The 20,560-nt window shown below is 33.1% G+C and overlaps 1 protein-coding gene across 1 annotated transcript in view; it reads left to right on the top strand.

Annotated features, from left to right (window-relative positions):
• The window catches only part of Pgap1 (post-GPI attachment to proteins inositol deacylase 1), a 76,895-nt gene that overhangs the window by 7,360 nt on the left and 48,975 nt on the right, over window positions 1-20,560 (top strand). The window contains exons 3-7 of the mRNA XM_005324349.4: window positions 2,491-2,666; window positions 11,786-11,957; window positions 15,126-15,283; window positions 19,687-19,739; window positions 20,494-20,560. Coding sequence (XP_005324406.2) covers window positions 2,491-2,666; window positions 11,786-11,957; window positions 15,126-15,283; window positions 19,687-19,739; window positions 20,494-20,560 — 626 coding nt within the window. The remainder of the gene's footprint in view (window positions 1-2,490; window positions 2,667-11,785; window positions 11,958-15,125; window positions 15,284-19,686; window positions 19,740-20,493) is intronic.

Raw genomic sequence — 20,560 nt, 5'->3', positions numbered from 1 at the left:
CAAACACATATTCTTGTTGGGAAAACAGTCATCAAATAAACCTATCAGTAATGTTAAAAACTAGAAAGAAAAATAAAACAGTGAAGAAGATATAGGATAATCAGGGTCAGAAGGTGACTAGTTTAGATGAGGTGATCAAGAAGGGCCTGGTGAGGATATGACATTTGAGCAGAGCCTTGAATGTAGCGAATAATTGCAGGTGACTATTTGGGGGAAGCTCCTGAAGCAGGAATATGTTTGGCATATTCCGGGGCACTGTGAGTAGAGAAAAGTGAATAGAGATGAGAATGGAAAAGTATCCACTTGTTATATAAGCTGTGGAAAAGACATTGAAATTTTATGTGAGGGAGGTAGGAAACTTGGAGAGTGTTGGATAAGAAATTATATAATCTGATTTTTTGATAATTATTATGTTTGAAATATTACTATAACATATGAGAAATATATAAAATATATTTATTATATTTTTGTTTAAAATTATTACAAAGTGAACATCTATTAAGCCAAAACCCAGGTCTTATCTAGAAAATTGCCAGCATACTGGAAATGACCTGTGTGCTTATTATGATTTAAAAATCCATCCCCTCTTTCCAGACAGAATCACAGTCCTAACTTTAGGATAATAATTTTTTTTAACTTTATTTAAGGTTTTAATACCCAAATATTTATCCCTAATATGTACCTATTTGGGGCTGCTAACCTTTGTAATATATATTCATTCTGTATATATGCTTTTGTTTCTGGCTTCTTTTATTCAGCATAAGATTCACCCAGGTTATTGGGTGAGCAATGATCTGTTCACTTTTTTTTAGTCTATAGTATCCAAATAATGTGTATTCTTTTGCATGTATCTTGAAGCTCTTAAACCTGTATTTTTAAAAGACAGATACTTAAAGAGTGTTAATTCCATGTTGCAAGTTATGTATACCTTCTTATTTTATTTTATGCTAACGTGCATTCTCACAATTAGCACATTATACTTACTTTTGCTCCACAGCCTGATAATATTGAAATTGTCAGATTTAAAAATTTTGATAAATCTGGTAGGTATAACTTACTTTTAAAAAATGATCACTCTGGTTTTGCTGCAAAGAAATATGCTATTTAAGCATGAGTAGAAGCAGAAAAGATACTAAACCTTATTAGTCATCAGATAAATGCAAATCAAAATCTTACCTATTAGGATAGCTATAATCAAAAAGGTAGATAAAAAGTGTTGGCAAAGATGTAGAGAAATTGGAACCCTTCTGCATTGCTGGTGGTAATATAAAATGGCACATCCACTTTGGAAAACAGTTTGGCAGTTCTCCAGAATATAAAATATAGAGCTCTCATATGATCCAACAATCCTACTCCTAGGTGTCTACCCAAGAAAAATGAAAATATACATTCACACAAAAACTTGCATACGGGTATTCATGATGGTACTATACATAGTAGTCTAAAGGTGGGAGTGATACATGATTTATTGTGGGTGAACCTTAAAACATCAAGAGAAGTAAAAAATCTAGTCACAAAAGATCATATATTATTCAATCATCCCATTTATATGAAATATGCAGAGTAGGCAAATTCATGGAGACAGAAAGTAGATTAGTGTTTACCAGGGAATGGAATGCATAGCAGAATGGGAGTGACTATTAATGATCTCAGGATTTTGTTCTTGAGGTAATTAAAAATATCTAACATTAGATTTCAGAGGTGGTTGTACAATATATGTAAGAGGTACTAAATATTTCATATTTTAAAACCCAGTGATTTTTACATGGTGAGTGGTGTAATATGTGAATTATAGTATATGTATACTAAAACATGGAATGGCAAACAGGTATTTTGTTTTCTAAACCATATACTTCAATTTTTATACCCCTTAAAGTAATCAATAATAAATTTTGTGCGAGGTCTTATAAAAAGCAACGAAACAAAAGGAGTAGAAGTAGAGAGACCATTTAGGAGATTGTTAGAGCAGTGCAGGTGATCGTACTTGGATTAGGATGATAGTGGTAGAAATGGTGAGAAGCCTCACCTGGGAACATATTTAGAAGATAGAGCATAGTAGAGCTTGCAGGTGATTTGATGTCAGGATTAAGAGAAAGAGACAAATCATGAATGAATATTCTAAATCAAAAGGTAGACAAGCATTTCTTATAGGAATTTTCTTATTCTTACAATTCTCATTAAGTGTGATAAAATTCTGTTTTTTATTCTTCAAAGGATCCTTCCCCTTTCAGCTATTATTGCTCCTGTTGAAGGGAAAGCAAGTACAGAGTGACCTGTCCACTTTTTGTTTAATTTATAAAATATTTAGGGCATACTGAGTTTGTTAAAGGTATATAGCTGCTAGGTTAGTTTCTTCTACTAAATTGGTACTATCAATGGGTATTACCCCAAAATAGTTGTATGTATTTATAAGGTTTCTTTGTTAAGAGATTTTGAAGCAAGAATGGATGAAAGTTTGTTTAATGTACACTTTATTCTTTTCCTTTGCAGTTCGTTCTATTGGCTCTATTGCACTTAGAAAAGCAGAAGACATTGACTTTAAGTACCACTTTGACTTCTTTAGTGTGAATTTCAATGAAGAACTGGTGGCATTGTATGGGGGAAGTCTTCAGAAGCAGACCAAGTTTGTGCATGAATGTATTAAAACAATTCTCAAACTTTACAAGGTAAAAGATAAACATTCAGATCTGTATTAGTGTGAACTATGAGCATCTTTTATATTTTAAATCATGTATTTGTTTCTATGGATGTTGAGACAAAGATGGCATGGTTTTTTTTAGAGTCTGTTGTCTTGACCTTAGTGGAGGTTTTAAAGTTTAAATTGAATTTACCTTTCTTTTCATGAATACAGAAAAAAGTAGTTTTTTAGAACTTTAAATATAAAAAATTTAGGAGTACAATGCAATTACTAAAAACCATTGGTAAAATATTGGTAAAAGAATTTCTGAGTCTAGGGGCTGTGGTTGTGGCTCAGTGTTAGAGTGCTCGACTAGCATGTGTGAGGCTCTGGGTTAGATCCTCAGCACCACATTAAAATAAAGGTATTGTGTCTAACTACAAAAAAAATAATAAATATTAAAAAAAATTATTTCTGAGTCTAGCCATGACTAAGTAAGTGGTACTAGAGTAGACTCTCTGCATATGTAAACAGTTGTGAAACTGATCCGGATATTTGAAGCACCTGTTTTGAGGTGTTAACCAACCAAGCAGCAAAGGACTATCATCTCTAAAATAAGTGAGTTCCTTAATCTCCCTGGCTTTCTATCTAGAAATATTTTCTGGACATGGGGCAAGTAGGTAGGGATTAAGCAGAGCATATTAATATCAATAAGAAGGCAGAAAATTGGGATTTGGGACTGCTGAGTTGGCTCTGTGGGACAGAGTATGAGAAAGAAGGGAAGGAAGCAAAGAAAAAATTTACATTCTTTCAATCTTGAATGCCATATTGCATATACACAGGGCAAGAAACTGCAAGGCAATGGCAAACCAAGGAGAAAGTGATACAGTGTGTCTACCTGTGTGTAATAAATATGAGGGACTATTTGTCTTTAAAGAAATTTAAAAGAGTAGTAAAACACATTGGCAATTATTCTGTGCCAGCAACCAAACAATGTCAGGAATGAAATACAACTACCTTCCTTGGCGCATCACTGTGCAAATCCTAGAGACAATAGCTTCTGTGGAGTTATAAGCAGAATTGAGATTTCAAGAGGAGCATGGTGCCAGGAAACAGGCATTCCAACTAACTAAAGAGGAAGGACCTATCTGAACATAGTAGGCATTCAGAGACCCCATACATGACACAATTTAGAATGGACTCTCCTAGCTCTAAAGAAATAGCTACTTTAGTATTCACCTTAACAATGTTTAAATACACATCTTAAAAATATCAAATAAAGGTAAGGATTTAAAATAGAATATAGACATAATATGAGAGTAGAAAGGGCATCTGAGAGATATGGAAACTACAAACAACAAGAAAAATCTAGAACTGAAACAAAAGCATACCAGAATTGAAAAATCACTTGATGGGTTTAAATGAGATTTTTAGTATTACAGAAGAAAAGGTCTCTGGATTTGAACACAGGTCAGTAAAATCTAAACAGACTTAAGCACAGATGCTAAAAGGATGAAAAGGACAGACCCAGGAACTAGGAGACAATACTGAAAAGCCTAATACATCTCTATTTGAAGCTCCAGAAGAGGAGATGGAAATACGGGAAGAAAAAGTACTTGAATAACTAATGGACACCAGACCCAAGAAGGTTTACTGAATGTCAAACATGGTAAACACAAGAAAATCACACCTTAGTCAAATTGCTGTAAAGCAAAGTAAAGAGAAAAATCTTAAAAGCAGCTAAAGAAAAATTCTTTACTTGTAGGGAAAGACAGTAAATTAACCACTGGTTTCTCATGAGAAGTAATGAAAACCAAAAACAATACAATAATATCGTAAAGGTCTTAGAGAAAGAGGTCTTTCAACCTAAAGTTGCATATTCAACAAAAATGTCCTTCCGAAATGAGGGCAAAATAAAGGTGTTAGAGTAGTTTTGTCACCAGTAGAAGGAAAGAAGAAAATTTAAATCATTAGGAGAACAACCCAGACAAGATCAACAAATGGATGCTACAGTTAGTGGGTGAGAGTTTGAGAAGAAAAAGAATATTCACATAATCTCAAAGTTTCATTTCTATAATATTTATTATTTGTTACAAAGGGAAAGAATAACTATAGTGGAGACACCTGATGGAGATTATCTTGACCAAGATTAACATACCAGTGACGTGATATATCAACATCAGAAATCCCCCTGACCTGATATAGTGAAAAGGATACATCTTTATTTCTGTGGCATTATTGCCAAAAACAAACAACCTCATTTTAATTAAGAGAAAACTTCAGATAAACCTAATTGAAAGACAGGCTGAAAAAAAAAGCCTATACTCTTCAAATATATCAGGGTCATTTACTAAAAAAAAGAAGAAAAGAAAGACTGAAGAACTATCACAGATTGGAGAAGACTAAGAAATAAATGCATGTTGTTATGCTGGATAAAATACTGAAAAAAAGCACATTAGTGTAAAAACTGGTGAGATTTAAAATAGGTCTACAGTTTAGTTAATACTTTTACGCTAGTGTTATTTTTCTGATTTGGATAATTGTGGTTATGTAAAATGTTAATATTAGGGTAAAGGATATATGGGAACCTTCATCCTTTTTTCTTTTTGCAATTTTTCTTACTTGAATCAAAAAGATTAAAGAAATCATTCATTTTAGCAAAAAGAAAAAAAGATGTCTGAGGCATTTGCTTTTATAGTACTACAGATCAAACTCAGGGCCTTGTGCATGTTAGGCAAGGGATGTACCTCTGAGCTACAAAACCCATCCCCTGTTTTATGAAGTTTATAACTTATTTAGAAGAAAAAATATTTGATAATAATTGTGAAAAAGATGGAAGTAAATAGAAGTATTTCACTGCAAGATTCTTGTGGAAAGAATGGCGAAATATTAATTTATGCTAATTCATGTTAAGTTTGAATAGTGTAATTTCTAGAGAAAAGAAAGAATGCTTAAAGAGCAAATGGAGAAACATAATAGACCATTGGAAATAATCAGTTCAATATCATATTCAATGGTCAGTAAGTCTGAAAGCTTTTCCCCTAAGATCAGAAACAAGGGAAAGTTATCCACTCATTCCACTTGTAATCAACATAGTATGGAAGTCCTAAGCAGAGCAGTTATCTAAGAAAAAGAAATAAGAGTCATCCAAATCAGAAAGGAAGAAGTAAAACTCTGTTTGCAAATGACTTGATCTTAATTTACACAACTCTAAAAACAAAAACCAAAGCAAAAACAAAAAAAAAAAAAACAAAAAACAAACAACCAACTCTTTTAGAACTGATAGATACAAAACAGATATATCTGAAATCCAGGGAACCATTAGGGATTATTTTTGAAAACTTACATTTCAATAAATTGGAAAATCTGGAAGATATTAACAACTTTGTAGATATAACCTAATCATTGAAACAAGAGGATATAGAGAACCTAAACAGACCAATATCAAGCAACAAGATTAAAGTAGTAATAACAACAAAAAGCCTTCCAACAAAGAAAAACTCAGGACCAGACGGAGTCTCAGTTAAATTCTACCAGACCTTTAAAGAAGAACTAATGCCAGTCTTTATCAAATTATTCCATGAAATAGAAAGGGAGGGAACATTTCCAAATTCATGCTCTAAAGCCAGTATCACTCTGATCCTAAATGAAGACATATCAACAAAGTGAAACTACAGACCATTATCCCTGATGAACATAGACACAAAAATTCTTAATAGCAATCTGCCTTTAAAAACACATTAAGAAGATTGTACACCATGATCAACTTGGATTTATCCCAGGGCTACAAGGTTGGCTCAACGTATAAATCAACAAGTACAATTTATCACATAAATAGAATCAAGGATAAAAGTTACACGAATGTCTTAATAGATGCAGAAAAAACCTTCAACAAAAACCCAGCATCCATTCATGTTAAAAACAAAAGAAACTAGGGATAGAAGGAACTTACCTCAACATCATAAAGGCTCTGTCTGACAAACCCAAAGCCAACATCAAACTTAACAGAGAAAAACTGAAAGCATTTCTTCTGAAACCAGGAACAATACAAGTATAAGTATGTCCATTCTCTTCACTCCTAATCAATATGGTTCTTGAATCTCTAGCCAGATCTCTTAGGCAAGAGAAAGAAATAAAGGGATACAAATAGAGAAAGAAGAAGTCAAACTACCTCTGTTGCTCATATACTTAGAAGACCCAAAAATACTCTACCAGAAGACTTCTAGATCTGATAAACAAATTGAACAAAGTTGCAGAACATAGGATCCACATACAAAAATCAATAGGTTTCCTGTACTCCAATAATGAATCTGCTGAGAAATTTTAAAAAAATATTCTGTTCATAGTAGCCTCAAAAATAAAATATTTGAGAATAAATCCAACTAAGAAAATGAAAGAAATTTAAAAAGACTTTGGAAGATGTAAAGACTTCCCTTCTTCATAGCTAGGAAGATTTAATATTGCCAAAATGACTGTATTAAAAAAAACAATCTACAGATTCTATGCAATTCCTACCAAAATATCAGTGACATTCTTCACAGAAGTAGAAAAAGTAGTCTTAAAGTGCATATGGCAAAATAAAGAACCCAGCATAGTCAAAGCAATGCTGAGCAATAAGAGCAATGATGGGGGCATTAAAATACTTGATCTTAAATTGTACTACAAAAATAAAACAAAAGCAGCATGGTACTGACTTAAAAGCAGATATGAAGACCACCACAGAGACAAATACACATAAAATAATCTGATCTTTGACAAAGGTGCCAAAAACACATGTTGGAAAAGATAGCCATTTTAACAAATGGTGCTGGGGAAACTAGATATCATATGCAGACTCTTGTCTCTCATCTTGCAAAAAATCAACTCAAAGGTCCATCAAAGACCTAGGAGTTAGACCAGAAACACTGGAACTCCTTTAAGAAAACATAAAGGCAACACTTTAGCATATTGGTGCAGGAACTAACTTCTTTAGTAAGATTACCAAAGCTCAAAAAATAAAATCAAGAATCAATAATTGGGGTGTCATTGAATTAAAACCTTTCACATGGAAAAGGAGGAGAGAGCCTACAGAATGACAGAACTTCTTTACCAGCTACTGTTCCATCAGGGGATTAATATACAGAATATATAAAGAATTTGAAAACTTAACACCAAAGAAATAATCTCATTAATAAATGGGCAAAAGATCTAAGTATACATTCTCAAAAGAAGAAATACAGATGGGAACATGGAAAAATGTTCAACATCCTTAACAATCAGGGAAATGCAAATAAAAAAATACACTGAGATTTTACCTCACTCCAGTTAGAATGAGAATTAAGAATATGAAGAATAATTGATGGTGAGGAATTACATTGTTAGGAATGCAAATTATTACAACTGATTTAGAAAACAGTATAGAGATTCTTCAAAAGACGAGGAATGGAACCACCATATGACCTAGCTATCCCACTCCTTGATCTTTTCTAGAAGTTCTAAAATCAGCATACTATATTAACATATGCATACCAATATCTATAGTAGCAAAATTCATAAAAGCCAACTTATGGAATCAACCTAATTGTCCATCAACAGATGAATGGTTAAATTAAGTGTAATATATGCACAGTAGAGTTTTAATCATCTGTAAAGGATGAAATTGCCATAAAGAATGACTTTTTGACATTTGCAAGTAAGTGGATAGACCTGGAATGTACACCATTATCACGCTAAATGAAATAATTCAATACTAAAAAACAAAAGTCAAATGTTTTTGCTGAAACATGGACACTAACCATAATAAGCGGGGAGAGAAGAAGAATAGATATTCTGTAGATTAGACAAAGGGGAATAAAGGGAAGGGAGAGGGAATAGGAAAAAGAAAGACAGTGGAATGAATCCAAAATAATCTTCCTATATCCATATATGAATATACCATCATGAATCCGACCATCATGTGCATCCATAAGAATGGGGTCCTAATTAGAATATGCTATATTCCATGCTTGTACAATTATATCAAAACAAATTATACTGTCACGTATAACTAAAAAGAAGCAATAAAATTTTTTTTAAAAAAGAATTTAATCCTCATTTATGGATAAATGGGTGGAATTGGAGAATATCATGCTAAGTGAAGTAAACCAGGCTTAAAGTCAGGGGTCAAATGTTTTCTGTCATAAAGCAGAAGCTGGGGTAAGGAGAAGAATATTTAAAAAGTGGGAGGGGAGCTTATGAAAATAGAAGATTAAATATAATTTTAAAAAATCCCACAAAACTCAGCACAGTTGTAATAGAAGCAAAATTTGTCAACCTGTGTAATCATGAGTGTTATGGGAGGAAACAGGTTATATTAGGTACAGGCCTTTACATAACATTTAATGGATAAGATAAATAAGATGTGATCACAAAATGAAATAATAACTGTCATTTACAATAAACAGTAAGAAACCTTTGCTATATACTTATAGTATTTTTCTTTCTCTGTTTATGTTTCAGTATTTTTCTAATGACTACATGTTGTTTATAATAGAACTAATAATCTATTTTTCACATTGAGATTTTTAGAAAGTAGGGTTCCAGTTATAAGAAAGTACAATAGGAGTTAGAGAACATCTGAATCTTAATGAATAGGATTTGGGTATGAGAAAGGGGGAGAACATTCTAGGTGAAGAAAACCTCATTTATCACATGAGGCCATAAGTAAATATAGCAGAGAATGAAACCAGACTTCAAGTCTTTGTGGCACTTACGTTTTAGTGGGGAAAAGTAAATAATAAACATAATAGATAAGAAAACATACAATCTTATATGGTTATAAATGTCAGGGAGAAAATTAAAACAGGAAAAGTAAGTAATCAAAGGCAGAGGATTAAAATTATAAATGGAAGACCTCTTGAGAACTAGACAGTTTAATTCATACCAAATACATGATGGAGTGGCCTGTTTGAATATATAAGGGGGAGGAAATACTTTACACAGAGGAAACAATTATATGGGCAGGCATACACATGCTTTCTTTAAGGAAAAACAAACTGGAGTAGCTGGAACAGATCATGTGAGTTGGTAGAAATTGGAGAGGGGAACAGACAGATTGTAGAGACATAGGCAATTTAAGGATTTTCGCTTTTTGTTTGTAAGAAAATGCAAAGCCACTAAAGAGCTTTTCAAGTAGGGGAAGGGCATGCTCTTATTAAAGTTTTAACAGTATCATTTTGGCTGTTTGAGAATTATCTGAAGGAACATAAGGGTAGAAACAGAGACCAGTTAGGAGACTTTTGGAGTAATGCAGGAAAGAAATAATAGTGGTTGAAATCAAGTTGTTAGCAGTTGAAGTGGTGAGAAATGATCAGACTGATGTAAATGTTGAAGGTTGAGGCAACAAGATTTACTGGTAGATCAGGTATGGTGGGCCTGTATAAAAGGAAAAGAGTTAAGGATGGCCCCAAGGTTTTTGGCTGAACAACTAAAGGGATTGAATTGCCATTAACTGAGGTGGGGAAGACATAGGAGAACAGATATGGAGATTAGGAGTTCAGTTTTAGACAGGTTTGCATTTAAGATACACATTAGACATTTCAAGAATACCTTTTGTACTATTGTAGACCAAGGCTAAGAGTTAGAGAGAAGAGGTTCAGTTTGGATATAATACATGGGGGTTGATAGTATAAAGATGGGGTGAGACTGACTAAGGTCACTGATGGAGTCAATATTGATTTTAAAAAAGGAGAGTCTAAAGGACTGAGACCTGAGTCACTCCAGTTTCAAGAGATGAAATGAAAACAAATCAGCAACAGACTAAAAAGGAAACACAGTGAGGGAAGATGAGAATGAGGAGAGTGTTGTTAAGTAAACCAAAGTGGCGAATTTTGTCAAATGTTGTTGATAAGTCAAATAAGATGAGCATTAAGAATTGACCATTAGATTCATTGGTGACTTAGCAAGAGCAGTTTTGGTGGCGTTTTGGGGTGAATGCTTGATTAGAATGGATTTAAAAGTATATGGAAGTTGAAAATTGTTCTTGAGAGAAGGCCAAAGGATTGATAAGCTTCAGATACAAAAATAGAATTTGGTTTTGGCTAAGTTAACTCCGTGTTGAGGATCTCCAAGATGATCCCAGGTTTGATTATTCGCTAGGAAGAATCACAGGATTTGGCATAAAATTGTACTCGTGGTTATTAATTATTAGGTGAAAGGACACAAAGCAAAATCACTGAAGAGAAAAGGTGCATGGGGGTAGAATCTGGAGGAAACCAAGTACAAGAGTCCAAAAGTTCTGTCACATTTTTCATTTAATTCATATAGCAATAAATTGTGACTTATGAAGAACTGCCTACGAGGTAAGCCCATTAGATTCTGTGTCCAAGATTTTTATTGGGAGGTCAATCACATAGATATTTGCTGCCTTGCACATACCAAAATTTCAGCCTGGAAGACAGCAGGGGTTCAACATAAACCATATTGTTTAAGTACAGTGAACCATTCTTTTCATTTAGAGAATGGCAGGAACCCTCCTAAAATATAAGATCCCGGACTCCTGCTAAGAGCCATCCTTTCATGCAGACTGTTCTAAGGATAGCAGTGTCAGACCTACAGTGTTAAAACTCTTTTCTGTACAAGTAACAGAAGAGAAAGCTTATAAGAAGGATCAGTGTGGAATAGCTAGCAAATAAGATTTTTTTAAAAAAGCAATACATATTTTAACTTTACATAGTAAATAAATGTTGGGAATGCTGATTTATTTTTAAATCCAAACACTATAGAGAAATAATTCAATAAAATTTACTGACGTGATGAAATAGTATATTGCTATGACGGCAACAGTTGTCTTGGCTTTTGTGATATTTTTAATTTCAGATAACCGATTTCTTTTACCTTGTACAATCAAACATTCTGGTAGACACCAGGTATAATTATACCTCAGGTTACATGCAACATAACAATTTGATTTGCAAGATCAAGTGTTTGGATTTTGATCAGAAAACCAAAGAATAATAGTTAAAAATGGCAGAGCACATAATAGTATGCATATATTAATTGGAACAACATGAAAATGTATTTCTTATGATGGGTAATTATATAGTTTAATTTTCTATTAAGTTGTCCATTTGCAATAATACTAAAAAGATTTTTTTAGTATTCTTATTATGACACTAAGCCTTAATTATGCCATGGTGATTTTTTTCATAGGGTCAAGAATTTGCTCCAAAAAGTGTGGCAATAATTGGTCATTCTATGGGTGGACTTGTTGCAAGAGCATTACTTACTCTGAAAAATTTTAAACAAGATCTGATAAATCTTCTCATTACACAAGCCACACCTCATGTTGCTCCTGTTATGCCATTAGATCGTTTCATTACAGGTGAGTACTATTACATAAACACTAACTGAGGTTCCCATAGTTGTTTATGATTAAGTAAGCATATCTCTGTAGCTGTTTTCCTTAGGGCATGCTATAGATTTATGTAGGTATTAAGCAGCTCAATTGCAAATCAGCATCTTCCTTTCTGACCATCCTAATGTCTTTCAGCTTAGGCTTATAGTGGAAATACTGTCAGTTTTCTCTTTTCATATTATCTTAACAAGTTTAACATGTGTTTTATAATCCCTAGATACTAGACTTTAGTTATTCTTGAAAACAATTCCTGTCTCTTAAGATATGTGTTAATTTCTATGCTTTAACTATTCCAGTACTTCATCCAAAATAAGCTTATGTTTAATTAAAGCAGTAACAATGTTTAGTTTTTAATAGATAGGTATGCTAAGACCTTATATAGTAAAGTAGAATTGCTAATATTTATTGAACTCATATTTATGGATATTGTGTTAAGAACTTTACCTGATGTATTATAACAGCTAATTTACTCTGTAGTCCTCCAAGTTAAATACCATTATTCTCCATCCTCCAAGTTAAATACCATTATTATCCATGTTTGTTAATGGATTAAAAAAAAGGCTAAGATAAAGTTCTTACTCAAAATTATGTGGCTAGAATGTACTAGAGCCAATATTTGACCCTGCAGAACTTAATTCTGGGCCTGTGCTCCTAATTTTGCATTGTATACTGTCTCTTGAGGTACATTATTATAACATAAGAAATAAAACTATGGGTAATGTTATGTTGCAGAAAATTTTGAATAAACTATGGGAGTCTTTGATATCTAAATTAAATAGTGATAATAAAAGTTACAGAATAAGAATTAAATGCCTATCTGAAATTTTTGTTAAGACTTAAGTGCTTGTAGGAATATCATATGAGTAAAAGAAAATCTTTAGAAGGAATTCTTTTTCCTGGCTAGTAAATTTATACAATTTATTACCTATCAAAATTTTTCATTACATTAATTTTGATAAAATTTTTGTTTATAGTTAAGTGAGAAATATCCCCAAAGTCATTTTCTAAAGTATTCATCTTAATATCATAATATTGTCAAGGAATAACTTGTTTGCTGAAAGAATCTGGTATAATAGTTCTTATTCTGAAGTTCTATTTTCTGTATTACATTTAAAATCTTACCTGTAGAAATTTTTAATAACAAAAATATTAGTATTAAAAATATTTATTATTATAACAGTTATAAAATAATCACAGGTTTAAAAAAATACCAAAGGCTAAAAGTCACTTTGCTTGTCACCACAGTTAAGAATCCTATTATTGTATTTTGCATGGGGTATGAAGATGAGCCACGTAGGTTAAATTAGAATGACTCAACATAAACATTTCAAAATAGCATTTGAAGAATTAATTTTATTTGGAGTTGGGTTTTAATATTATGAAGGATGGCAAAGGTCTATCTGTAAAAGGGTCAGTTGAAAGTGATTCTTAGGGTAAGATGCCTTTCCTGTAAATAGTAAGCCTCTTTTCATTATGTCTTTTTTTTATTGCATTAAGTCAATTAGAATAAAAAGAAAACAAAGGACCTACTTCAAGAGTTCGTGGATTTTAAGTTTTTGAGAGAATTCCATATGAGTTTCAGAATTAGATTTCCTGTTCATACTCTGGGGAAATGCTATCTTTAAATAAGGAAGGAGGTTCTACACTGGGTTGTGTATTTTAGAGGGCCTTGCTCTGGCCTTGCCCTTCTTCACAGGGTAAGAAAGTTGCAGTCTAAGTAGACTGCCTTTTAGCTCATTCTTTTACTTTTAGATCATGATTTAAGTAGCCACACATCCAGACTTCCTGGCCAATGTGCCTTAAGCCCACTTCCAGGACCCATGTGGGCCTTTTTACCCAGTAAAAGCCAGCCTTGTTCTCCTGAGGGCAGTTATATACAATACTAAGCTTGGAATGTGGCCAGACTATAACTTTGAAGGCACAGGTTGGATGTGCACATGAGGACATTGTAATGCAAGATGGAATTGCATTGGGAAGACTGAGAAAAGATAGCACAGCAACCTGCTCTCTTGTGCTGCCACAGTACAGTGTCCACTCCTCAAATGCCTAAAAATTCTTAATTTGACCCTGACCTTCTAGGTTATTTCAATAATATATTTGTTGAGGTAGGAACACAAAATATATTTAATAGTTTGTTAGCTAGATTGTTAAAATATTTAGATATATGTGTTTCCCATTGGTACTCTTGTCCCCAGGTGTTTCAGATGTTAGGACTGAGTTGGCTCCAGTGGTAGTCTGAGTAAATAATGCTGGGGTCTTTAATGAGCTTACTGTACCAAATGTTTGAAGCCCTGGGTAGGATGAAAAGACAGAGTAAAAATGCATTAAGTTTTGATGATAAGAATTGAAAACTCCTCTGCCATGGTCTCTGTTTAGTAATTTTTAACTCTAAAATTGTCTTACCAGCCATAGACAAAGTGAAAAATTGTCTGCAGATTCTGACCTTTGAATTGCTTATTATGCTTAAAGGGTAGAATCCTAACACTGTGATTTTCCACTGCAGCATAATCCCAAGATTAATGGCTATGGTACTGTTGTGATAGATTATAGTCTAAGAACTTAAATAGTACAATATAGGCATTGACCACAGGAAAGTTGCTAAGTCCTTGAAAAAGGGATAATGTCTTGATAAGGAGGGGTCTATTGCTCTTTTTAAAGCCTTATATTACTGGTAATTGACATACAAAAACTGTACATATTTAATGTGTGCAATTTAATGGGTTTGAACATATGATACCATGAAACCAACTCTACAAATGTTTACAACTATTTAGCAGAGTAAGCTTTCATCTTTGGAAGAAGTTTAGGGTTTTCTTTCTTTGTTGGACTTTGTGAGAAAGCATCATCCTTGTGGAAGACCACATGTTTGCTTATGGACGAATGGATAAGACTGACACTTTGGGTGTCTTTTTCTTTATTGAGGGGGATTAGTAACTCAGTATTTATACTGTGACTTAATGGGGTAGCAGGAATGCAAAGAGATACCGATTTTTCTCAAAATAGAGAAATGTGAATAATACATTGTTTACAAACCAGATCTCTTAAGCAAAAATTAAGGTAAGTATTAGTATTAGAACTATAATTGAAAAGAATAGCTGTTACTTTTCTCAATCTGTCTTCTTTATTCTCTACCAGATTTTTATATGACTGTAAACAACTATTGGATTCTAAATGCTCGACATATAAACTTGACCACACTTTCTGTTGCTGGAGGATTCCGGGATTACCAAGTTCGTTCAGGACTGACTTTTCTACCAAAATTAAGCCATCATACCAGTGCCTTATCTGTTGTGGTAATTATTTTTTTAAGAGTCTACTGAAATAGTGATATAATGGACACAATGAAACATGAAAGGACAAATAAAATGTAGGAAATGGCTGCCAAGTTGGTGGTGTAGGCTTGCTGCATGTATGTGCATATGCATATATGACTCTTATTTATGAAGAACAATTGTTTCTTGTCCCAAATACAACATTGGTTAGAATTGTAACTATAAGAAAGTTTGGACTAAAGTCAAAGGAGTCTAGTTATATCTGATTCTTATATTATGTACAATATTAGAGAAATGGTAGACAAACCACATACTCTTGAATGCTAACCTTAATGATGGTTTACTAATAGTTGAAGTATAAATTGAACCCTGATTAATTTGCTAGTTATCCTTCTCTGCTAGAACATCAAGTATTTAGTTTTTAACTGATATAGATAACCTATGTGAAGTGAGCTGACATTTTCTTTTACAATTTCTTTCTTGGATATTTAACCTTGAAGTCTTCAGTTAAGATCTTAACTTCATAACTCCATATAAACATCATCTTTAAATATAATGTAATTCTGAAAATAAAATCCTTAGATTATAGTCTGCCTGTTCCTTTTGCTTTGAGGAGATTATTTGTAGAAAGTCACTGTTTCATAGTTGTTCCCCTTCATAGATATTCTTGTTTATCTCATCTACTCTTGTCACACCTTAGATTGCTGTTCATTTATCAAATAGGTATTTACTGAATGCTTGCAATACACATAGCAAAAATTTTTACACTATTCTATCACCACTCATTTTGTTATAACTGGAGGAATCGGGAAGTAGCAGAAACAGCTTTGGTATTGAATTGGTAATCTGAAACTGCATTATTGATGGCATGAATGTTTTCATTTGGTATTGAATATATTGAGCAGTTATTTGTAGGAAGTCTTTAAGAAACCAAATGTCAACTCTTTACTAAGCATACATAATTTAGTCATATAAAAGTTGGCATAACCTATTTCCCAGTATTGACCTGTAGTATGATGCTATATTGATATCACATCCTGATACTTATTCTTTTAAGGAACTTTGGTCATTTGATAACATTGCATTTGAGACCTTTTGTATTTCTTTTTTTTCCATTTTTTTATTAGTTGTTCAAAACATTACAAAGCTCTTGACATATCATATTTCATACATTTGATTCAAATGGATTATGAACTCCCATTTTTACCCTGTATACATATTGCAGATTCACATCGGTTACACATCCACTTTTTTACATACGGCCATACTAGTGTATGTTGTATTCTGCTGCCTTTCCTATCTTGTATTATCCCCCCTCCCCTCCCCTCTACTCTCATCTTCTCTCTCTAACCTATCTACTGTAATTCATTTCTCTTGTTTTTTTTTCCCCTTTCCCTTCACTTCCTCTTATATGTAATTTTGTATAACAATGAGGGTCTCCTTCCTTTACCATGCAATTTCCCTTCTCTCTCTCTTTCCCTCCCCCCTCTTGTCCCTGTTTAATGGTGATCATCTTCTCATGCTTTTCCTCCCTATTCTGTTCTTAGTTGCTCTCCTTATATCAAAGATGACATTTGGCATTTGTTTTTTAGGGATTGGCTACCTTAACTTAGCATAATCTGCTCTAGTGCCATCCATTTCCCTGCAAATTCCATGATTTTGTCATTTTTTATTGCAGAGTAATACTCTATTGGAGACCACTTGTATTTCTATATCTTTGGTAAAAAATATTTTGCTTATAAAGTTTTCCCAAAATTGGCTGTTGGATAACCTGAGTTTGATTTTATTGTTTTTAGCCCCCAGATAGTCTATATACATATATCTACATATATATTGACTTTTAAAAACCAAAAGTAACAATTTTTGAATGATTATCTCAAGACCAGTTAAATGACATTTATGTTCATAGGGACTAGAAAAATCATTGAAGATTGAGACCATAATTGGCTAATGCTATAATGTATCCATGTAATAATAATAAAAGTTTACATTTTACTTGTGTAACTGCCCTAGGAGGAGAGTATTTAGGTTAGTTGATTGTTTTACCTATTATAGGACACAGGTTGGAAACAGGCACCCCATCTTTTACTTCCAAGATTGCTCTAGTCATCATGGTTCAACTTGTAGGAAGGAGACAAGAACATAGGGGAGAGCATAAGACCTAGCAATAGCACACATCACTTCTGCTCACATACCATTAGAAAAAATATAGTTAACACTTGAAAGCAAGAGAGGCCAAGAGATGTAGTCATGCTAGTCGTACAAGGAAAAAAAAGTAGATTTTGACATACATCTAGCTGTTTTCACTACAGCAGTCATGTGTTACCTTTGTGTTACCTTTCCTTTTTCAACTCTAAGGAAGTAAACCAGTTTTATATTCTTGATAATGGTAAATGTCTATTGGGAACTGTTACTCTACTGAGCATCTAATATAATCATAAAACCACAGTCAATTCTTGTTGTCTAATTTTTTAATAAGTTTTCAGCAGGAATTCCTAAATATATCAATGCTTATAAATTCAACAAGTAAGCTATAGATTCTTCTCACTTCAGAATCTGGAATCCCAAAGTACATTATTTACAAATATGACAGTGACTCCTTACAAGTTATACATACCTGTCTTTTTTTAGTTCATTGATTAAAGAGGCATTTTAGGCCTCTGTAAATTTTCTTGCATCTATATTGTTAGTCTCCTGTTTTCATGTTGTTTTGACAGATGACAGCTCATTCTGTCTTTGATGGTGCAGAGAGAAATGCTGTAAAAAATAAAATCATAGTTATTTAATGAGCCCTTATTGTTTGTATTGTCTGTTATTCACAGAGAGGTCAATACTTGTTGAAAGGCCCTTTAATTCTGGAAGGGTGCTATATACATTTGTTTTAGTCAGCTTTATCACTGCTGTGACTAAAAGACCTGACCAGAACAATTGTAGAGGAGGAAAGTTTATTTAAGGGTTCACAGTCTTAGTCCATAAACAAACAGTTCCATTCCATTCCTCAGGGCTTGTGTGAGGCTGAACATCATGGCAGAAGAGTGTGGTGGAGGGAAGCAGCTCACATGATGATCAGAAAGCAGAGAGATCTCCACTTGCCAGATACAAAATGTATACCCCAAAGTCATACCCACAATGCCCATCTCCTCTAGCCACACCCTACCTGCCTTCAGTTAATCCCCAGTAGGGGATTAATTCACTGATTGGTTTAAGGCTCTCATAACCCAATCATTTCTCCTCTTAACCTTCTTACGTTGTCTCACACATGAGCAGGCTAATGCTATAATGCAGGACACCTCACATCCAAACCATAACAACATTGTTAAGGAATCCTTCTTTCTAAACATCATTTATGTTGTTTAGGAGCCTTTTCTTTTTATATCTCTAACCAGATAACTATACAACTGTACTTCCTAATCCATATAGGTTTTGTTTTGTTTTTCCTAAAATAAGTAAGCCTGGACCCCACTTACAAAAATCTGATTTGGTTGTTTTAGAATTGTGATCAGGCATATTTAATTTTTCAAAACTATTTTAAAGCATTTATTTCTCAGGCACCCTCCTAATTAAGGAGTCATGATTTTGAATCTTAGTTGAGTTAAAACTAAAATTACTGAAATATCTTTTGTAATATATTTCATAAACTGATTTATTAAAGAGTCTTAAACTCATCTTCTTATTAAAAGTAATTAAAAAGTTACATGTTAAATTTCAGTACAGAATCTGTGGATGCTTTAATAATTTTTTAAATTAATTACTTTGTTCTAATTTGTTATACATGACAGCAGAATGCATTTCAGCTCATAGTACACAAATGGAGCACAATTTTTCATTTCTCTGGTTGTACACAAAGTAGAGTCAAACCATTTGTTCTTCATACATGTACCTAGGGTAAGATGTCTATCTCATTCCACCATCTTTCCCACCCCTTTAACCCCTTCCTCCCCTTTCCCCTATCCAAAGCTCCTCCATTCTTCCCATGCTATTCCCCCACCCCCATTATGGATCAGCATTCACTTACCAGTGGAAACATTTGGCCTTTAGTTTTGGGGGATTGGCTTACTTCACTTAGCATAATGTTCTCCAACTCTATCATTTACTTGCAAATGCTATGATTTCATTCTCTTTTAATGCTGAGTAATGTTTCATTGTGTATATATACCACAGTTTCTTTAAATGCATGCTTTAATAATTTTTAAAGGTAATTTAAGCTTGACTAACCAGTAATGACATTCAGAGTTACATTATTTTATACAAGAAATATCTTCATATTATTTGGATCACCTTTTATAAGATGTATCTTTAAAAGAATATAATGCAGTGAAACTAATACTGTGTTTCTAAATATTAGCTTATAAGAATGTCAGACCTTTCAGAGAATAACAAATGTGGTTTTCTTAAGTTTGATTTTTTTCCCCCTTTCTTTTTAGAGTTCAGCAGTGCCTAAGACCTGGGTCTCAACAGACCACCTCTCTATTGTGTGGTAAGTTAATATAACATTTTGGTGATTTGTCATGGTCCTCTTCTCTCATCAATGCATTAATTAGTTTTATCCATAAATAAGTCTGTGGGAGAAAGATTAATTTAGGGATTTAAAATTCAAAACTTGGCTCTTGTCTCAGTTTGACCATGGTTCCCTTTAGAGTCTATAATATTATCTCCTAAAGAATCAGTATCCTTAGTTTCAAAGGAAGCTAAGCATCAGATACTAAAATTTTCGAGTTTATCATAGTTAGGCAGAATCAAATCTGTCCTGGCAGGACATGGGAAACCAAGTAGAAATTAGATTTACTCTTGATGTAAGAGAAAAAAAAAGAGATTAAATATGGATCAAAAAAGGGGCAGATTCTAGTGTCTCTTTATGTTTTGGGTTAAAGATTCTCTTAAGTGTCTTCTGGCTGGGTAAGCCGTAGTGTCTACAGAACCACACAGAGCACACATATATAAGAATAGGGCAGACATGATATATCTGTAGCTAGGAGTTAGGGTAGGTGAGGATATTAAGTGAAGACAGAAGGACTCTGATAGTTCTGACAAACATTACGGAAGATTTAGTTTGCTTTATTTTAATAGGTTTCAACCTTAAGATATATGCTTAACAAGAATTATTTGTTAAATAACTTTTTAGTTTGCAGCATTAAAGGAAACTGAAAATCTTCCATTAAATAATAGAATGCATATTTGTATCAAGAGTGTATATTTTAAGGAAGTTTCATTCATAACGATTTATTCTTTAGGTGTAAACAATTGCAGTTGACTACAATTCGAGCCTTCTTTGATCTTATTGATGCCAATACTAAACAA

The sequence above is a fragment of the Ictidomys tridecemlineatus genome, chromosome 7 (assembly GCF_052094955.1).
Source record: "Ictidomys tridecemlineatus isolate mIctTri1 chromosome 7, mIctTri1.hap1, whole genome shotgun sequence".
NCBI classification, from domain to species: Eukaryota; Metazoa; Chordata; class Mammalia; order Rodentia; family Sciuridae; genus Ictidomys; species Ictidomys tridecemlineatus.
This window is presented reverse-complemented; position numbering and strand designations above follow the sequence as displayed.